This window comes from Salvelinus namaycush, chromosome 8 (genome assembly GCF_016432855.1).
Source record: "Salvelinus namaycush isolate Seneca chromosome 8, SaNama_1.0, whole genome shotgun sequence".
Taxonomy (NCBI): domain Eukaryota; kingdom Metazoa; phylum Chordata; class Actinopteri; order Salmoniformes; family Salmonidae; genus Salvelinus; species Salvelinus namaycush.
In genome coordinates this window covers 58,056,511-58,075,088 of record NC_052314.1, presented here as the reverse complement: position 1 = coordinate 58,075,088, position 18,578 = coordinate 58,056,511, and the positions used below count along the sequence as shown (strand labels likewise).

At 42.1% G+C, this 18,578-nt stretch overlaps 1 protein-coding gene across 2 annotated transcripts; it reads right to left on the bottom strand.

The window, feature by feature from the left end:
- Positions 1-5,400: 5,400 nt before the first annotated feature.
- Positions 5,401-8,761, bottom strand: LOC120052935 (zinc finger protein 69 homolog). 2 transcript variants are annotated; one of them, XM_039000172.1, is made up of 3 exons: positions 8,263-8,761; positions 7,779-7,915; positions 5,401-7,573 (listed from the first exon to the last, which is right to left on the bottom strand). In XM_039000172.1, exons 1-3 carry the CDS (start codon positions 8,543-8,545, stop codon positions 6,263-6,265), a joined length of 1,731 nt encoding a protein of 576 aa, XP_038856100.1. In that variant the 5' UTR covers positions 8,546-8,761; the 3' UTR covers positions 5,401-6,262. The 2 variants fall into 2 exon arrangements, with proteins under 2 accessions (XP_038856100.1, XP_038856101.1); XM_039000173.1 differs by having other exon boundaries at positions 7,785-7,915.
- Between the last annotated feature and the right edge of the window lie 9,817 nt (positions 8,762-18,578).

The window sequence follows — 18,578 nt, the reverse complement described above, 5'->3', positions numbered from 1 at the left end:
GGGCATATGCCAGCTCACCACACGTTTTCCGGCTGTGCCTATCTCTGCAACACGGATAGATGCTACAAATGAAGAAACATATTCTATATATATGTTCTATACTATCTCGAGATGTAGAGTTAATATCTTGACATTTTGAGACAGTATACATTTGTTATTTTTTTGGCGTGGTGGGAATGGGCTTCCAAACCTTTCTGCCTCCGATGAGTCATGTACAATTGGCTGCACCATGTTTTACTGGACGTACACTGCCGTTCAAAAGTTTGGGGTCACTTAGAAATGTCCTTGTTTTTTAAAGAAAAGCACATTCTTTGTCCAATAAAAGAACATCAAATTGATCAGAAATACAGTGTAGACATTGTTAATGTTGTAAATCACTATTGTAGCTGGAAAAGGCTGATTTTTAATGGAATACCTACATACAGTTGAAGTCGGAAGTTTACATACACTTAGGTTGGAGTGATTAAAACTCGTTTTTCAACCACTCCACAAATTTCTTGTTAACAAACTATAGTTTTGGCAAGTCGGTTAGGACATCTACTTTGTGCATGACACAAGTAATTTTTCCAACAATTGTTTACAGATAGATTATTTCACTTATAATTCACTGTATCACAATTCCAGTGGGTCAGAAGTTTACATACACTAAGTTAACTGTGCCTTTAAACAGCTTGGAAAATTCCAGAAAATTATGTCATGGCTTTAGAAGCTTCTGATAGGCTAATTGACATAATTTGAGTCAATTGGAGGTGTAGCTGTGGATGTTTTTCAAGGTCTACCTTCAAACTCAGTGTCTCTTTGCTTAACATCATGGGAAAATCAAAAGAAATCAGCCAAAACCTCAGAAAAACAATTGTAGACCTCCACAAGTCTGGTTCATCATTGGGAGCAATTTCCAAACGCCTGAAGGTACCACGTTCATCTGTGCAAACAATAGTACGCAAGTATAAACCCCATGGGACCACGCACCCGGCATACCGCTCAGGAAGGAGATGCATTCTGTCTCCTAGAGATGAACGTACTTTCGTGTGAAAAGTGCAAATCAATCCCAGAACAACAGAAAAGGACCTTGTGAAGATGCTGGAGGAAACAGGTACAAAAGTATCTATATCCACAGTAAAACGAGTCCTATATCAACATAACCTGAAAGGCCGCTCAGCAAGGAAGAAGCCACTGATCCAAAACCACCATAAAAAAGCCAGACTACGGTTTGCAACTGCACATGGGGACAAAGATTGTACTTTTTGGAGAAATGTCCTCTGGTCTGATGAAACAAAAATAGAACTGTTTGGCCATAATGACCATCGTTATGTTTGGAGGAAAAAGGGGGAGGCTTGCAAGCCGAAGAACACCATCCCAACCATGAAGCACGGGGTGGCAGCATCATGTTGTGGGGGTGCTTTGTTGCAGGAGGGACTGGTGTACTTCACAAAATAGATGGCATCATGAGGGAGGAAAATGATGTGGATATATTGAAGCAACATCTCAAGACATCAGTCAGGAAGTTAAAGCTTGGTCGCAAATGGTTCTTCCAAATGCATAATGACCCCAAGTATTCTTCCAAAGTTGTGGCAAAATGGCTCAAGGACAACAAAGTCAATGTATTGGAGTGGCCATCACAAAGCCCTGACCTCATCCTGTAGAACATGTGTGGGAAGAACTGAAAAAGCGTGTGCGAGCAAGGAGGCCTACAAACCGGACTCAGTTACACCAGCTCTGTCAATAGGAATGGGCCAAAATTCACCCAACTTATTGTGGGAAGCTTGTGGAAGGCTACCCGAAACGTTTTACCCAAGTTAAGGTGTATGTAAACTTTCAACTGTAAGTGTACAGAAGCCCATTATCATACAGGCTAAGGATGGACAGAGAGAGAGACTGTGTTCATCTTATCATATTCCTCCAATGCCAAATCAGTGTGTCTTGTTTGCAACAAAACTGTCCCTGTCTGCAAATTATTTAATTTGTGATGTCATTAGGAATCTGAGCATGGTACTTTCGAAAGTTAGGCCTATACCTTTCCACCCCAAACAAAGTAGGCCTACCAACTAAGAAAATGTGAGCTTTAACTGCTGGCTACTCTTCTTCTGTGGCTTAACCCAACGAGAAGTCACAAGTGTTCCCCTAAAAGCTGTCAGGGTTTGAACGTCTTATGGTATACAGAAAGGGAATATTAATACATTGATAGTGACAGAATTAGATTACTTCCCAAGCAAAGTAAATGTTTTGTCTCCTCGAGTATAGGTTGTAGCTCAGCATCTGAATGTCAAAGAAACTAAACAATGATAACCCCATATATCGGAGTCACGTATTTCCCGGGTATTTTACAGTTTGTTTCTAGCATAAAGCATCACGGACCAAAGCGCTGTTAAAGATCACCTATAATCGGATCTGTTTAATTTCTTCAAAAGCTAAGGGGTAGGCCTGTGTTTTTCACAATTGTCTTTAATAAAATGGTAGGCCTATGTTATACCCTCTCAATTCGAGCCTTGGTTTTAATTTAACAGCCCTTCACTGACACAGAGATAGGCTATTTAGAGTGCATGGTGGGTGGAGGAATTGACCGTCAAATCTATGGATATATCAGCCTATAGCCTAATTCCGTCTGTCAAACAGGCAAGACTACCTATATTTATTCAATAGTAAGAAATAGGCTTCAACACAAAGCCCTCGTTGTTAGTAAATTCTAATTAAAATGAAGACAGGAGAAATGAATTATGCCTACTCCAATTTGCCTACTTTCAAGCGCCATGAGCTGTCCATTTTCAATTGTGCTGCGGCTGCTGCTTCAAGTTTGGGCACGACAATGTAAATTACTTGAATCGTGCTTATTGTGAGGTCAATAACTCTGATAAATACATCGTGGACAAGAAACCTAGTTTTTTATAAAAGCGATCAAAGTTGACCTCGGGTCCTCATCTTCACGTTCTCCTTCTCAAACGGACAGAACATAGGCTATTTGCTAGTCTGCACGCAACAGTACATTTTCTTGGACTAGGCCTAATACAACAATAAAAAATTATGTGAAGAAGACTTTGACTCTCGACCTGAACTCCCATCGTAGGCCTACACACCACAGCCATTGGTTAGGCAGCACACAAAAAAAGTGTTTAATATGCAAGAACAGGCTGGGGCTCGGGGTTGGAATACCAATTGCAGTATGTAATGCAGAGTAGTTTTACAGTGCCTTCAAAGTATTCACTGCCCTTAATATACATTTTGTTGTTACTGTCTGAATTTAAATTATAGTAAATTGAGATGTCTCTGATCTATGCAATTACATTTTTTAAATACAAAATTAAAAGCTCAAATGTCTTGAGTAAGTATTCCACCCCTTTGTTATGGCAAGTCTAAATAAGTTCAGGAGTAAAAATGTGCTTAACAAATCACATAACTTGCATGGACTCATTCTGTGTTCATTAATAGTTTTTAACATGATTTTTTAATGATTACCCCACACATACAATTATTTCAAGGTTTTACTGCTAACCTACAAAGTATTACATGGGCTTGCTCCTACCTATCTTTCTGATTTGGTCCTGCCGTACATACCTACACGTACGCTACGGTCACAAGACACAGGCCTCCTTATTGTCCCTATAATTTCTAAGAAAACGACTGGAGGCAGGGCTTTCTCCTATAGAGCTCAATTTTTATGGAATAATGGTCTGCCTATCCATGTGAGAGATGTATACTCGGTCTCGACCTTTAAGTCTTTATTGAAGACTCATCTCTTCAGTAGGTCCTATGATTGAGTGTAGTCTGGCCCAGGGGTGTGAAGGTGAACGGAAAGCCACTGGAGCAATGAACCACCCTTGCCGTCTCTGCCTGGCCAGTTCCCCTCTCTCCACTGGGATTCTCTGCCTCTAACCCTATTACGGGGGCTGAGTCACTGGCTTACTGGTGCTCTTCCATGTTGTCCCTAGGAGGGGTGCGTCACTTGAGTGGGTTGAGTCACTGACGTGATCTTCCTGTCTGGGTTGGCGCCCCCCTCGGGTTTGTGCCGTTGGGGAGATCTTTGTGGGCTATACTCGGCCTTGTCTCAGGGTAGTAAGTTGGTGGTTTGAAGATATCCCTCTAGTGGTGTGGGGGCTGTTCTTTGGCAAAGTGGGTGGGGTTGTATCCTGCCTGTTTGGCCCTGTCCGGGGGTATCGTCGGACGGGGCCACAGTGTCTCCCGACCCCACCTGTCTCAGCCACCAGTATTTATGCTGCAGTAGTTTGTGCCGGGGGTCTAGGGTCAGTCTGTTATATCTGGAGTATTTCTCCTGTCTTATCTGGTGTCCTGTGTGAATATAAGTATGCTCCCTCTAATTCTCTCTTTCTTTCTCTTTTCTCTCTGAGGACCTGAGCCCCAGTACCATGCCTTAGGACTACCTGGCCTGATGACTCCTTGCCGCCCCCAGTCCATCTGGTCGTGATGCTGCTCCAGTTTCAACTGTTCTGCCTGCGGCTATGGAACCTTGACCCGTTCACTGGAGGTGCTACCTGTCCCAGACCTGCTGTTTTCGACTCTCTCTCTACCGTACCTGCTGTCTCTAGCTCTGACTAATTGGCTATGAAAAGCCAACTAACATTTACTCCTGAGGTGCTGACCTGTTGCACCCTCTACAACCACTGTGATTATTATTATTATTTGACCCTGCTGGTCATCTATGAACGTTTGAACAACTTGGCCATGTACTGTTAAAATCTCCACCCGGGCCAGCCAGAAGAGGACCCCTCAAAGCCTGGTTTCTTCCTAGGTTCCTGCCTTTCTAGAGTTTTTCCTAGCCACCGTGCTTCTACATCTGCATTGCTTGCTGTTTGGGGTTTTAGGCTGGGTTTCTGTATAGCACTTTGTGACATCGGCTGATGTAAAAAGGGCTTTATAAATAAATGTGATTGATTGATTGCTCTGTAAGGTCCCTCAATCGAGTAGTGAATTTCAAGCACAGATTCAACCATGAAGACCAGGGAGTTTTTTTCAATGCCTTGCAAAGAAGGGCACCTATTGGTAGAATTGTGAAATAAAAAAGCAGACGCTGAATATCTCTTTGAGCATGATGAAGTTATTAACTACACTTTGGATGGTGCATCAATACTCCCAGTCATGACAAAAATACAGGCGTCCTTCCTAACTCAGGTGCCGGAGAGGAAGGAAACTGCTCTGGGATTTCACCATGAGGCCAATGGTGATTTTAAAACAGTTAGAGTTTAATGGTTGTGATAGGAGAAAACAGAGGATGGATCAACAACATTGTAGTTACTCCATAATATTAAACTAAATGACAGAGCGAAAAGAAGAAAGCTTGTACAGAAAAAAAAATATTCCAAAACATGCATCCTGTTTGCAAAATGGCACTTCAGTAATAAACTTTGTCCTGAATACAAAGCGTTTTGTTTGGGGCAAATCGAACACAACATATCACTGAGTACCACTATTTTCAAGCATAGTGGTGGCTGCATCATGTTATGGGTATGCTTGTCATTGGCAAGGACTAGGGTGCTTTTTGGGGGGGAAATATAGTAGTTGAATGGAAGTAATGAAATAGGCATTTGTGAACATTATATATCCTACACAGTACAAACACAATATGTAAGAGACTCATTAGGCTTATACACTGAGTATAAAAAACATTATGAACATTAAGCTCTGATAGACTGACCAGGTGAATCCAGCTGAAAGCTATGATCCCTTATTGATGTAACTTGTTAAATCCACTTCAAATCAGTGTAGATGAAGGGAAGGAGAACGGTTAAAGAAGGAATTTTAAGCCTCGAGGCAATTGAGACAGGGATTGTGTATGTGTGCCATTCAGATGGTGAATGGGCAAGACAAAATATTTAAGTGCCTTTAAATGGGGTATGTAGGTGCACTGGTTTGTGTCAAGAACGGCAATGCTGATGGGTTTGTTTATGTGTATCAAGAATGGTCCACCACAAAGGAACTTGACACAAATGTGGGAAGCATTGGAGTCAACATGGGCCAGCATCCCTGTGAAATGCTTTCGACATCTTGTAAAGTCTAAGTCCCGACGAATTGTGTCTGTGCTGAGGGCAAAAGGGGGTGGTACAACTCAGTATTAGGAAGGTGTTCTTAAAGTTTCATACACTCAGTGTATATCACACAATGCCTGGATGCAATATTCAACACTGAAATATGTTACACTCGTCATTCCAAAAGAATCTTTGGATCTTTTCCGCTGACAACAATACCAATTTCTCTTTGTGCAGGGTTTCATCTAAACGTCAGAGGATATCGAGTGGAATGGTTACTTTCTATGTTATAGAGTGGAATGGTTTTTCTGCTGGTGTATACTGAGGTAGCTCCTCTCTGAGAAGCTCTTCCCGCAGTGTGTACAGGCAAACTGCTTTTCTCCCGTGTGGACCTTCAGGTGCATCTTCAGGTTGCCAGCCAGGGCGAAGCGCATGTCACACTGGGTACAGCTGAAGGGTTTCTCCCCTGTGTGGACCCTCTGGTGCCTCTTCAGGTCACCAGCCTGGGAGAATCTCTTCTCACACTGGGGGCAGCTGAAGGGTTTCTCCCCTGTGTGGACCCTCTGATGTCTCTTCAGGTTGCCAGCCAGGGCAAAGCGCATGTGACACTGGGTACAGCTGAAGGGTTTCTCCCCAGTGTGGACCCTCTGGTGAATTTCCACCTTCTGAGGGCAGCTGAAGCCTTTGTTACAGAACATGCAACGGAACCGTTTCTCTTTACTATTGCCTGATGTTGTTCCCCCTCCCTGAGCCTGGGCTCTAGCCGTGTCGTTTGAGTTCAAAACCTGATCGAAAAAGACGCGGCCGTGTGAATCGGAAGACCCCATCGAAGTGGACACTGGGTCGCGATCCCTGAACGTGTGTAAAGGGGAGTGGGTGGCGACATTTAGATTAGTCTTTAAGCTTCCCCTGTAATCTAAGAAATCTCTGCCTTGTGAGTGTCCTTTTCCTAAGTGAGTCTCGTCTACATTCCATGCCAGAGGAGCATCCCCCTCCACTTTCACAGTCACCTCATCTACAACCAGACCCTCCCCTTTCTCATCTTGGCACCCTTTAGAGTATACACTACTACTGTACTGGTTCCAGTCTTCTCTAGACAGATCAGTCTGTGTCTCTAAACCCAAGGGCATGTTGCCAGGGTCCATCTCTGTAGAGTAAGAACAAGACGGATCATTGCCAGTCTCTAACGCGTTACCTGGGTCCCGATGGGAATGAACCGTCCTCGGTCTCGGGTTACCGTAAAGTAAATACTCTGATCCGGGAGCAAGTGGACAGCCCAGTCTCCCCAGCTCCTGTCTCTCTGGGTCTAGCCTGTGGTCAGATCCTGTGTGTAAAAGCCTTTGTGTTACAGTTAAAGTCTTGGTGTCGGTCTCTGACTTGAGGACGGCGTTCTGTGTTCCACTGACCTCCGTGATGCTGCATCGGGCCCTGGGCAGGGGCACGGCGGTGGATAAGTGATTCGTGGCCACAGGAGGTACCAGTACAGCCGCTGCTCCAGTCTGGATGTCTCTGCTGTGTTGTGGGTCCTCCTCTCCTTCAATCCTCTCCTGCTTGACCAGAGATGATTCTCCAGGACCTGCAGCCTCTACATCTGCAGACTGACACAAGAAGAGATGAGGTTATTCTCGGCACATGAGTTGAATTGGATAACAATGTCGAAGAGAAGTCTCACAAGCTCCCCTATGGCAGATAAATGAGGATGTACATGTAAGACAATGAATAGCTGAGGGGAGCCTTTCTGAAATAAACGGCCACATTTGATTTACAAAGTAACTGTAATTATTTGTAATGTAGCACTATTACATTAACCTCTATCAAGATAACGTGCTGGGTTGAGGTTCCGCTCCCCTCATCAAAAGTTATTGGTTGGTCATCTCTCCATGTATTGCGTCCCGCTGGCTTCGCAAAGCTCCTGTGGCCTCCAGTGAGATGTCCTTCACCTGAGAGAGTGATGGGGGAAAAGAGGTGATTAGGTTAACTACTGTCAATGCTCAACACTATATTGTACACTATTAATACTGTCTACCATTGGCAATGATGTAAGGTAACACTCATAACTTCTTGATATACTATTTATTGATCGCTGTATTATGTTCGATGCATCACATTGTTTTCATTGAGTAAATAATAGTAAATGCAGTAAATCAAGAATCTTGTTAGAACATGCAACAATTCCTCTGATTATCTATCTAAAAACTGACCAAGACCCAATTCTGGGTATTACATCTACACAGGTGCATAGCGGAACGGGGCGAAAGGCTAAGCCTCGGTCTTCTGCAAAATGTACCTCTTGCCAATCCTCGGTATCTGTCGAGGATCTTGACACTACTGGGTCGACTGGTGAGGACGCGCTCTCGTAATGTCTTCTCTGCGCGCTCCCGTGCCACCTTAACTTCCAGTAGTTTCCTCCGTAATGCCCTGTTTTCTTTCTGGCCTTGAGTTATTTCTAAACGAAACACTGCATAGTCGTCGTCTACGAGTTTACAGATCTCTGCCACGGCTGCATTCGCTAGTACCTCCATGATGGAGGCTATTTGAGTATGAAAAACCATACAGTTAGAGTTAGCCATTGTTAGCAGCTAACTAGCGTTACCTAGATAACATCTATCAACCAAGTCCTGTAACCAACACGAATTAAACACAACATGCGGTAAGTATGTGATACTTTGCAGTTAAATTAGTCCGAATTTGAGTTCCAGGGTGTTAATAAACGTTTAAATAACAATAATAAAAAGGCTAACGTGTTAATTATTCTTGGTCACTGTTCGTGTCCATTAACTTCTTCGTGTGAGTTTCCCACAGACTAGACACTGTGTTGGGGTTTGCTGCATTCCACAGGTCGGAGTGTGAATTGCACATTTTGTTAAAAAAACAAATAATAAATGAGAAAAGGGAAATGGAAAAATACATTTCACCACCATCTAACCTTACACATTAGAGGTCTTCTCATATCCTGAAATTGAGATCTGAACTGAATTGGATCTGTGAAATTCCCATCCAACACCTACAGGACCCAGTCATTTTTTGAAAATCAGTTCCGATTTGAATCCGAGGTGGGTCGACCCAAAATATGTCAGAGATGAGGGTGAATCAAAGTGGGTCTAGTCTACATCGGACCCAAATGGTATCGCACCCAAATGGATGCAAAATATATATTTAAAAATCAGCTTTATTGCTATGCAAGCCAGCAGAGTCATTTTGACTTGTCTGGCAGGCAGTTAGCCATTTATCATGACGATCAGTTCTATGACATTACACAAGTCATTGGACTAAGGCATCTTCTGTATGGGGAAGTTTTGTTAATTAAGAGCCCCGGTGCCCAATCTGAACATAAACACACGTCACTTGCGGTATGGTTTTGGAAGCATAAGGACCTTATCTTTCATATCAGCGAGAATAATTGTATTAAAACTAAAAGTTCAATTGATACACACATTGATAGTGTTAGTGTTCCCACACGGCCATATCTCCCATGTTACAGCGCTTGTTTTACGGAAAACAGCCGGAAGACAAGCGGAGACCACCTGTGCTAATTAGCTATCTAGCATCCTCTGAACACCTGTGTGTAATCTAACTCGGGAAGTGTAGTTTGGTTTGATTGAGGCCCCCATAGCTGTATGGATCTGTGCTAGAGTAAGTGAACCTTTCTTGCTTGTGAAAGGTAATGACCATGTTTTTCGAAAGCCATATCACAAGTGATGATGTTGAAACACAGCGTCAGCAGGATTGTAGTTCACATGAGGCAGTCCATGGCTGAAAACTGTAGGGAGAAGATTGAATGCGGCCTTGAGTTTTCGAGAGCTGGTAGGCAGTGAAAGTTAACGTTTCACAAGTATTTGGGGTGGGGCAGAGTCAATTATAGAACACAGGCTATAGGTTATAGGCATCCTTGAAGAGGATGTGTTTTTATGAAGTTTTTGAATGAGGATGTTGTATATGTCTGGATGTTCTATGTGTGGGGGGAGTGCATTCTAGAGGCTGGGTGCACAGCAGCCCGGGCACCCATGGTGGAGAGGCAAATTGGGGGGGTGACAAGGAGACCAGCAGAGGGGGAGCGAGAGGGGGCATAGGCTAGGAGAAGGTCAGAGAGGTAGGTGGGTGCCAGGTTGTGGGTGGGGAGGAGTGTCTTAAAGTTAATATGGAATTACACAGGGAGCCAGTGTGGATTGGTGTGATGTGTTCGGTTGATCTGGTGCAGTAGAGTTCTTGACCAGTGGAAGTCTGTTGGTGAGTTTGGGTGGGAGAGTGTTGCAATAGTGATGAGGGTTTTGGTGCTGGAGTGTGACAGTGAGGGGCGGAGCCTGGAGATATTGCGGAGGTGAAAGAATGCTGTCCTGGCGATGGTTTTTATTTGGGGTTGAATGAGAGGGAACTGTCCAGGAGGCGTTTGACTTGTGTTGGCAGAGCCCCGGGAAACCATCTATAGCGGAAGTTGTGCTGTTTTGGAGAGAGTGGATTTGTAGTGGATTTGTAGCGGATGAGCTTGACCCCTGTCTTGTTACTGGTAAGTTTTAGGTTCATGATCATCCAGCTCCAAATGTCTTGAGGGCAGCTGATGTGGGAGGGAGGGAAGTGGGGGGTTTGGTGGAGAGGTAGAATTGGGTGTCATCAGCATAACAGAAGTGAACTTGATCTGTGATATTTCAGTTGCACAAACTGTTGACGGTCAGTGAGGTAGGAGGAAAACCAGGAGAGTGCAACACCCATGACACCAACACCAGCCAGACATTCCATGAGGAGTGGACGGGAGAGGGTATCGAAGGCTATACTCTGGTGGATGAGAATCAGGATGGATAGCAGTCCTGAGTCAGCTGCACGAAGGAGGTCGTTGGTGATTTTTGACCAGGGCTGTTTCAGTGCTGTGTTTGGAGCGGAAACCGTAATGGAATGGTTTGGGAAGGTTATTGAAGTTGAGTGGCCACAACCTGCTCCAGTATTTTGGAGAGGAAGGTAAGGTTTGAGATGGGAACAAAGTTGTTCAGGACATCGGGGTCAGCGTTTAACTTTTTGAGGATGGAGGGTACGATGCCAGTGGTGAAGGAGGAGTTTATTATGCCAGTGAGGACGGGAGGGAAGTACTGAACTTGTGGCGCTGTTCGCGGGAGGGGTCTGCAGAGAAGTTTTCAGGAGACTGAAGTAGGCGGTTCACTGTGGAGAATATACATTTTTTGTTTTTACCAGAGTTGATGATGTCGGAGTGGTAAAATGTTCTTGCAGCTGAGAGGGCGTTCTTATGTTTTAACAGGTGATCTGTGTATGCTTGAGAATGACGTACTAGACCAGTCCTCTTGCAGCCGTCCACTGGCTTTTAACTGGCGTAGCTCGGGGGTGTACCAGGGAGCAGTGGGTGAAGGAGACTGAGCAGGTTGAGGGGAACGAGGGAATCCAGGGAAAAGGAAAGACAGTCATTGCAGTTAGTGATGAAGGGACTGGGAATAAGGACTGGGGTATGTATTAATAGCAGCGCTATGTTGGTTGATTTAGTGGTCTCAAACCAGTCAGCTTATTAACATTATGGACAAATATAGGCAAATTGCAATTATTGACAATGAAAGAGGTGGGAATGTTGTTTCTTTGTCATATAATTGCTACATTTACTATCAATATAGCATTAAAAATCATTTTCCAGATTGTATTTTGGCAATTCTTTTTCACAATGTGAATATTTGGTCACGACTAAGACAACCTGGTTCAATTTGGATTTGTCAAAACCAGTTTAGAACTACTGGCCTACACGGTACAAATACAATCTGTAACAGGCTTTTTAGGCTTATACAATGCCTTGCAAAAGTATTCATACCACAAGGATTTCTTCACATTTTATTGTGTGACAAAGTGTGATTAAAATGGATTTAATTGTAATTTTTTGTCAACAATCAGCAAAAAAATTATTCCCCAGTCTCTGGTGTAAAGACTGAAGCAGTATTTTGCCAGTGCTTAACTCTATCCGTTTATTTTTATCCTGAAAAACTATTTGCCGATGTCAAGCATACCCATACCATGATGCAGCCACCACCTTCTTGAAAATAAGGAGGCAGTTACTCAGTCATGGGTTGTGTTGGATTTGCCCCAAACATAAGGATTTGTGTTCATGCCAAAAAGTGTGTTCCTTTTTTGCACCCTTGTTGTATACAGATGCATGCTTTGGAATATTCATATTCTGTATATTTGTATTCTTCTTTTCACACTATCATTTAATTTATTATGGAGTCATTACAATGTTGTTGATCCATCCTCAGTTTTCTCCCATCACATTCATTGAACTCTAACTGTTTTAAAATGACCAATGGCCTAATGGTGAAATCCCTGAGCAGTTTCATGTCCTGCAGCTCAGTTCAGAAGGACGGCTGTATCTTTAATGTGTCTGGGTGGTTTAATACATAATCCACAGCATCATGACTAACTTAACCATGATATTCAATGTCTGATTTGTTATTATCTACCAATCACTGCCCTTCCTTATGAGCCTTTCGAAAAGCTCTGTGGTCTTTGTAGTCGAATCTGTGCTTGAAATTCAATATTTGACTGAGGGACCTTACAGATGTAAGTATGGGGGACAGAGGAAAGGTTTGTCATTAAAAAATCATGTCAACCCCTAATATTTCACACAGAGTGAGACAATGCATATTATTATGTGATTTGTTAAGCCAAATTTTACTCCTGAACTAATTTAGGCTTGCCTGAAAAAAGGGTCTGAATACTTATGCAACGACTATATTTCTGTTATTTTTATTAATCTTGTAAAAGTCTTTGACAGAGTATTTTGAGTAGATTGTTGACACAAAAATTATAATTGAATCAATTTTAATCCCACTTTTGTAACACAATAAAATGTGAAGAAATCCAAGGGGTCTGAATACATTTGCAAGGCACTGTACACAGTGCATTCGGAAAGTATTCAGACCCCTTGACTTTTCCACATTTTGTTACGTTACAGCCTTTTTCTAAAATAGATTTAAATAGTTTTCCCCCTCATCAATCGACACACAATACCCCATAATGACAAAGTGAAAACAGGTTTTACATTTTACAGTTAGCATGAATTGCCACGGTGGAGGCACTACAGAATTCTTGGTGGTGGAGAGGCTATGTACTGGCAGGAGGAGACTTATGTACAGTGCCTTCGGAAAGTTTTCAGACCCCTTGACTTTTTCCACATTTTGTTTCGTTTATTCTAAAATTGATTACATTTTTAAAAATCCTCAGCAATCTACACACAACAACCCATAATGACAAAGCGAGAACAGGTTTTATTAATGTTAGCAAAAAAACTGATTTCTTATTTACATAAGTATTCAGACCCTTTGCTATGAGACCTGAAATTGAGCTCTGGTGCATCCTGTTTCCATTGATCATCCTAGAGATGTTTCTACAACTTGATTGGAGTTCACCTGTGGCAAATTCAACTGATTGGACATGATTTGGAAAGGGACACCTGTCTATATAAGGTGTATATAAGAGCAAAAACCAAGCCATGAGGTTGTAGGAATTGTCCATAAAGCTCTGAGACAGGATTGTGTCAAAGCACAGATCTAGGAAATGGTACCAAAAAAAAGTTAGGAACCACCAAGACACTAACTAGAGCTGGCAGCACAGACAATCTGAGCAAACGGGGGAGAAGGGCCTTGGTCAGGGAGGTGACCAAGAATATGATGGTCACTCTGACAGCTCTAGAGTTCCTCCTGTGAAGATGGGAAAACATTACAGAACGACAACCATCTCTGCAGCACTCCACCACTCAGGCCTTTATGGTAGAGTGGCCAGACGGAAGCCACTCCTCAGTAAAAGGCACATGACACCCCGCTTGGAATTTGCCAAAAGGCACCTAAAGACTCAGATGATGAGAAACAAGATTCTCTGGTCTGATGAAAACAAGATTGAACTTTTTGGCCTGAATGCCAAAGAGTTCATTCTTTGGCCTGAATGTTTCTGGGGGAAACCTGGCACCATCCCTACAGTGAAGCATGGTGATGGCAGCATCATGCTGTGGGGATGCTTTTCAGCGGCAGGGACTGGGAGACTAGTCAGGATCGAAGAAAAGATGAACGGAGCAAAGTACATTGAGATCCTTGATGAAAACCTGCTCCAGAGTGCTCAGGACCTCAGACTGGGGCGAAGGTTCACCTTCCAACAGGACAACAACCCTAAGTACACAGCCAAGACAACGCAGGAGTGGCTTCGGGACAAGTCTCTGAATGTCCTTGAGTGGCCCAACCAGAGCCCAGACTTGAACCAAATTGAACATCTCTGGAGAGACCTGAAAATAGCTGTGCAGCAATGCTCCCCATCCAAGCTGACAGAGCTTGAGAGGATCTGCAGAGAAGAATGGGAGAAACTCCCCAAATACAGGTGTGCCAAGCTTGTAGCGTCATACCCAAGAAGACTTGATGCTGTAATCGCTGCCAAAGGTGCTTCAACAAAGTGCTGAGTAAAGGGTCTGAATACTTGTGTAAATGTGATATTTCCATTTTTTTTTTTTTTTAAATGAGCAAAAATGTCTAAACCTGGATTTGCTTTGTCATTATGAGGTATTGTGTGTAGATTGATGAGGGAAAAAACGATTTAATCCATTTTAGATAAGGCTGTAATGTAAAAAAAAATTGGAAAAAGTCAAGGGGTCTGAATATTTTCCCAAAACGGCCTATCTCTGTTCTTCTTTGATATGGTCAGAAAATAAATACCAGTTGCGGTCTCACTCTGATTTTTACTTTGAATTATTCCTAAAATCAGAACAGATCATGGCAAAAATGTTTTAGCTACTTGGCTCCGTGGTCTTGGAATTCTCTCCAGACCAGCTTGAAACTACACAATCTTGTTTCCTTGGAGTTTAAACGTTTGGTTGACACATGTTACTGAGGAATGTGATTGTCATTAGGACTTGATACGGTGGTACATATGATTGATTTAAAAAAAAAAATATGACGCTTGTATGTTTCTGTAATTGAAATGTATGTTTGTGATTTAAAAACAATTTATTTTTTATGATGTCTAAGTTCTTATCTGATATTTGTCTCAAACATTGTTTCCCCCTGCTGCTGTCTTGGTTGGACCAGGTCTCTCTTAAAAAATAGATTTTACCTCAATGAGATTAACCTGGATAAATAAAGGTAAAACATATATATATATGCAGTACCAGTCAAAAGTTTGGACACACCTACTCAATCTAGGGTTTTTCTTTTTTTTAAACTATTTTCTACATTGTAGAATAATAGTGAAGACAAACTATGAAATAACACATGAAATCATGTAGTAACAAAAAAAGTGTTAAACAAATCAAAATATATTTAAGATTCTTCAAAGTAGCCACCCTTTGCCTTGATGACAGCTTTGCACACTCTTGGCAAACTCTCAACCAGCTTCACCTGGAATGCTGTTCCAACAGTCTTGAAGGAGTTACCACATACACTGAGCACTTGTTGGCTGCTTTTCCTTCACTCTGCGGTCCAACTCATCCCAACCCAACCCAACCCATCTCTCAATTGGGTTGAGGTCGGGTGATTGTGGAGGCCAGGTCATCTGATGCAGCACTCATCACTCTCCTTCTTGGTCAAATAGCCCTTACACAGCCTGGAGGTGTGTTGGGTCATTGTCCTGTTGAAATGATAGTCCCACTAAGCGCAAACAAGATGGGATGGCATATCACTGTAGAATGCTGGTTAAGTGTGCATTGAATTCTAAATAAATCTGTGTCACCAGCAAAGCACCATCACACCTCCTCCTCCACCATGCTTTACGATGGGAACCACACATGCAGAGATAATCTGTTCACCAACTCTGCGTCTCACAAAGACAGGACGGTTGGAACCAAAAATCTCAAATTTGGACTCATCAGATCAAAGGACAAATTTCCACCGATCTAATGTCCATTGCTCATGTTTCTTGGTCCAAGCAAGTCTTCTTATTGGTGTCCTTTAGTAGTGGTTTCTTTGCAGCAATTCCACCATGAACCCCTGATTCACGTATTCTCCTCTGAACAGTTGATGTTGAGATGTGTCTGTTACTTGAACTCTGTGAAGCATTTATTTGGGCTGCAATCTGAGGCGCAGTTAAATCTAATGAACTTATCTTCTACAGCAGAGGTAACTCTGGATCTTCCTTTCCTGTAGAGGTCCTCATGACAGCCAGTTTCATCATAGCGCTTGATGGTTTTTGCAACTACACTTAAAGAAACTTTCAAAGTTCTTGAAATGTTCCGGATTGATTGACCTTCATGTCTTAAAGTAATGATGGACTGTTGTTTCTCGTTTCATATTTGAGATGTTCTTGCCATGATATGATCTTGGTCTTTTACCAAATAGGGCTATCTTCTCTGTACCATCCCTCCCTTATCAACTGATTGGCTCAAACACATTAAGGAAATAAATTCCACAAATTAACTTTTAACAAGGCACACCTGTTAATTGAAATGCATTACAGGTGTCTACCTCATGAAGCTGGTTGAGATAATGCCAAGAGTGTGCGAAGCTGTCATTGGCAAAGGGTGGCTACTTTGAAGAATCTTAAATATATTTTGATTTGTTTAACGCTTTTTTGGTTACTACATGATTCCATATGTGTTATTTAATAGTTTGTCTTCACTATTATTCTACAATGATGAAAATAGTACAAATAAAGAAAAACCCTGGAATGAGTAGGTGTGTACAAACTTTTGACTGGTACTGTATATATCGTTTTTATTTTCTAGAATCGTAACATTATTTGCTACAGTGATGATGATGGGATATTTTCTCCCAGCAGTTTCAATTCAGCTAACGTTAGCTAGCTACATGTTGACAGCTAGCTAATGGCATTTATATTAACTTCATCAAATGGTTAACTATCGAATATATTTGTTTTCCCCTCGCATCTAAAGTTGTCTTATGAAGCTAGCCAGTTGATAAAAGTTAGTATGAATGACAGAAGCCAACTAGCTGCTGTCAATATCGTCTGAAATGTACCATTGTTAAACTGTCATGCCTTTTCACATAAAAAAATATATGTACACAAATAGAATACATGACTACCTTCAGCTAGTTTTATTGTAATACTTCAGGCAGAGTAACGTTACTTTGCAGAAATTAATGACCTTTTAACTACTTCCTGAGATTTGATTGATAGAACAATTCAGCCAATGGTTGCAGCAATAGGCGGCTGTGGTTTTGGTTGATTGGTCAGGAGTAAAATGGTCCTGCCCCCAAAGCTGCTCAAACCAGTTTTATTTTTTATTATGAAACTCTCTCTACAAATTTACTAAACTTTCTACAAGCTTAAGACTCTCTTGGTAATGTGACAACAGTGACAGAACTCTGCATGCGTGCAGAATAACAATCTGCAAGTGTATTTTTGATTCACAGCAGAATATTCATAGTTGTAGTAAATGGACTTGTAATAATTCTGAAAATAAATGAAGCTTGCAAATCTTATTGAATGTATTCAAGTTACATTGACATTTCATGCATTATGATACAAGCTTTAGAAATTAAATTACATATTTGTGAATGTACTTGCAAATACGAATTTCCTGAGACAACGAAATTCAAAATAGAAAATCACAGGGTTCTGTAAGTATTATCTCATAGGAATATGCGACAGGGATTGCGCAATATAATAAAGGCGTCAGGCCGTGCAGCCTCAGCCTTCTGCAAAATGTACTTCTTGCCCTTCCTCTGTATCAGTCGAGGATCTGGGCCTGGGACGACTGGCTAGGACATACTAGGCAGGCTAGGCATTGTCTTCTCTGCACGCTCCCTTGCGACCTTTAGTTCTAGTAGCTATAGTTTCCTCCGCGATGCCCTGTTTTCTTTCTGGCTTTGATTATTTCCAAACGAAACACTCCATAGTCTACGAGTTTACAGATCTGTCATGGCTGCATTCGCTAGCAACTCCATAATGGAGGATATTTGAGTGTGAAAAATCATACAGTTAACCATTGTTAGTTAACCGTTAGCAGCTAGTGTTAGATTATATCTAATTATCTTCAAAGTCCTGTTTCCAATATGAAATCAACACTACATGGGGTAAGTATGTGACGCTGTCCCGTTTAATGAGTCATATTTTGAGATCCAGGGCTTTAATAAACGTCTAAATAACAATAATTAAAAACGCTAACGAGGAAATTGTTCTTGGTCATTTCTCATTTCTGTTTACTTCTTTGTGGGAACCACTTTTTCCAAAATTCTCACTTCTACTGGTCCAAAATCATCTCTGAAAGGATTCTCAGGGAAAACGTTGGAAGTCTACCACACCTGCCACCAGAGGTCCTTTATCCTGGTCAGGCTCACTTCCAAACTCCATGTCACTCCTTCCATGGTTACTTGTTGTAAGAGGAGACAGGCTCTCACACTCAGTAGTTGATTTGTACTCTTTAATACCATTACTATGTCTATATACAGAAGACGGAGGTTTGAGCTTTGCACATTTCTTCCATGTCTGCGCTATGACTCCGAAGCCTTTTCTCTATTAGATTTGCTCAACTGCTGCATCCTCTCTCCTCAGTCCTCTCTGACCTCCTTTTGGAAAAAGGTCAAAGGTAATCGAGGAGAGGCGGTGAGGAGAGGACAAGGAAAGTGGACATCACACTTTAATAGAAAAACAACATTGGATGTTCTAAGACCATAACAATGC

Coding starts and splice junctions, on each gene's coding strand:
- LOC120052935 (XM_039000172.1), bottom strand. CDS start 8,545: ATGGCTAACTCTAACTGTATGGTTTTTCATACTCAAATAGCCTCCATC. Junction 7,916..8,262: donor ATACCGAGGATTGGCAAGAG/GTACATTTTGCA, acceptor TCACTCTCTCAG/GTGAAGGACATCTCACTGGA. Junction 7,574..7,778: donor TTATCTTGATAGAGGTTAAT/GTAATAGTGCTA, acceptor TTCTTGTGTCAG/TCTGCAGATGTAGAGGCTGC.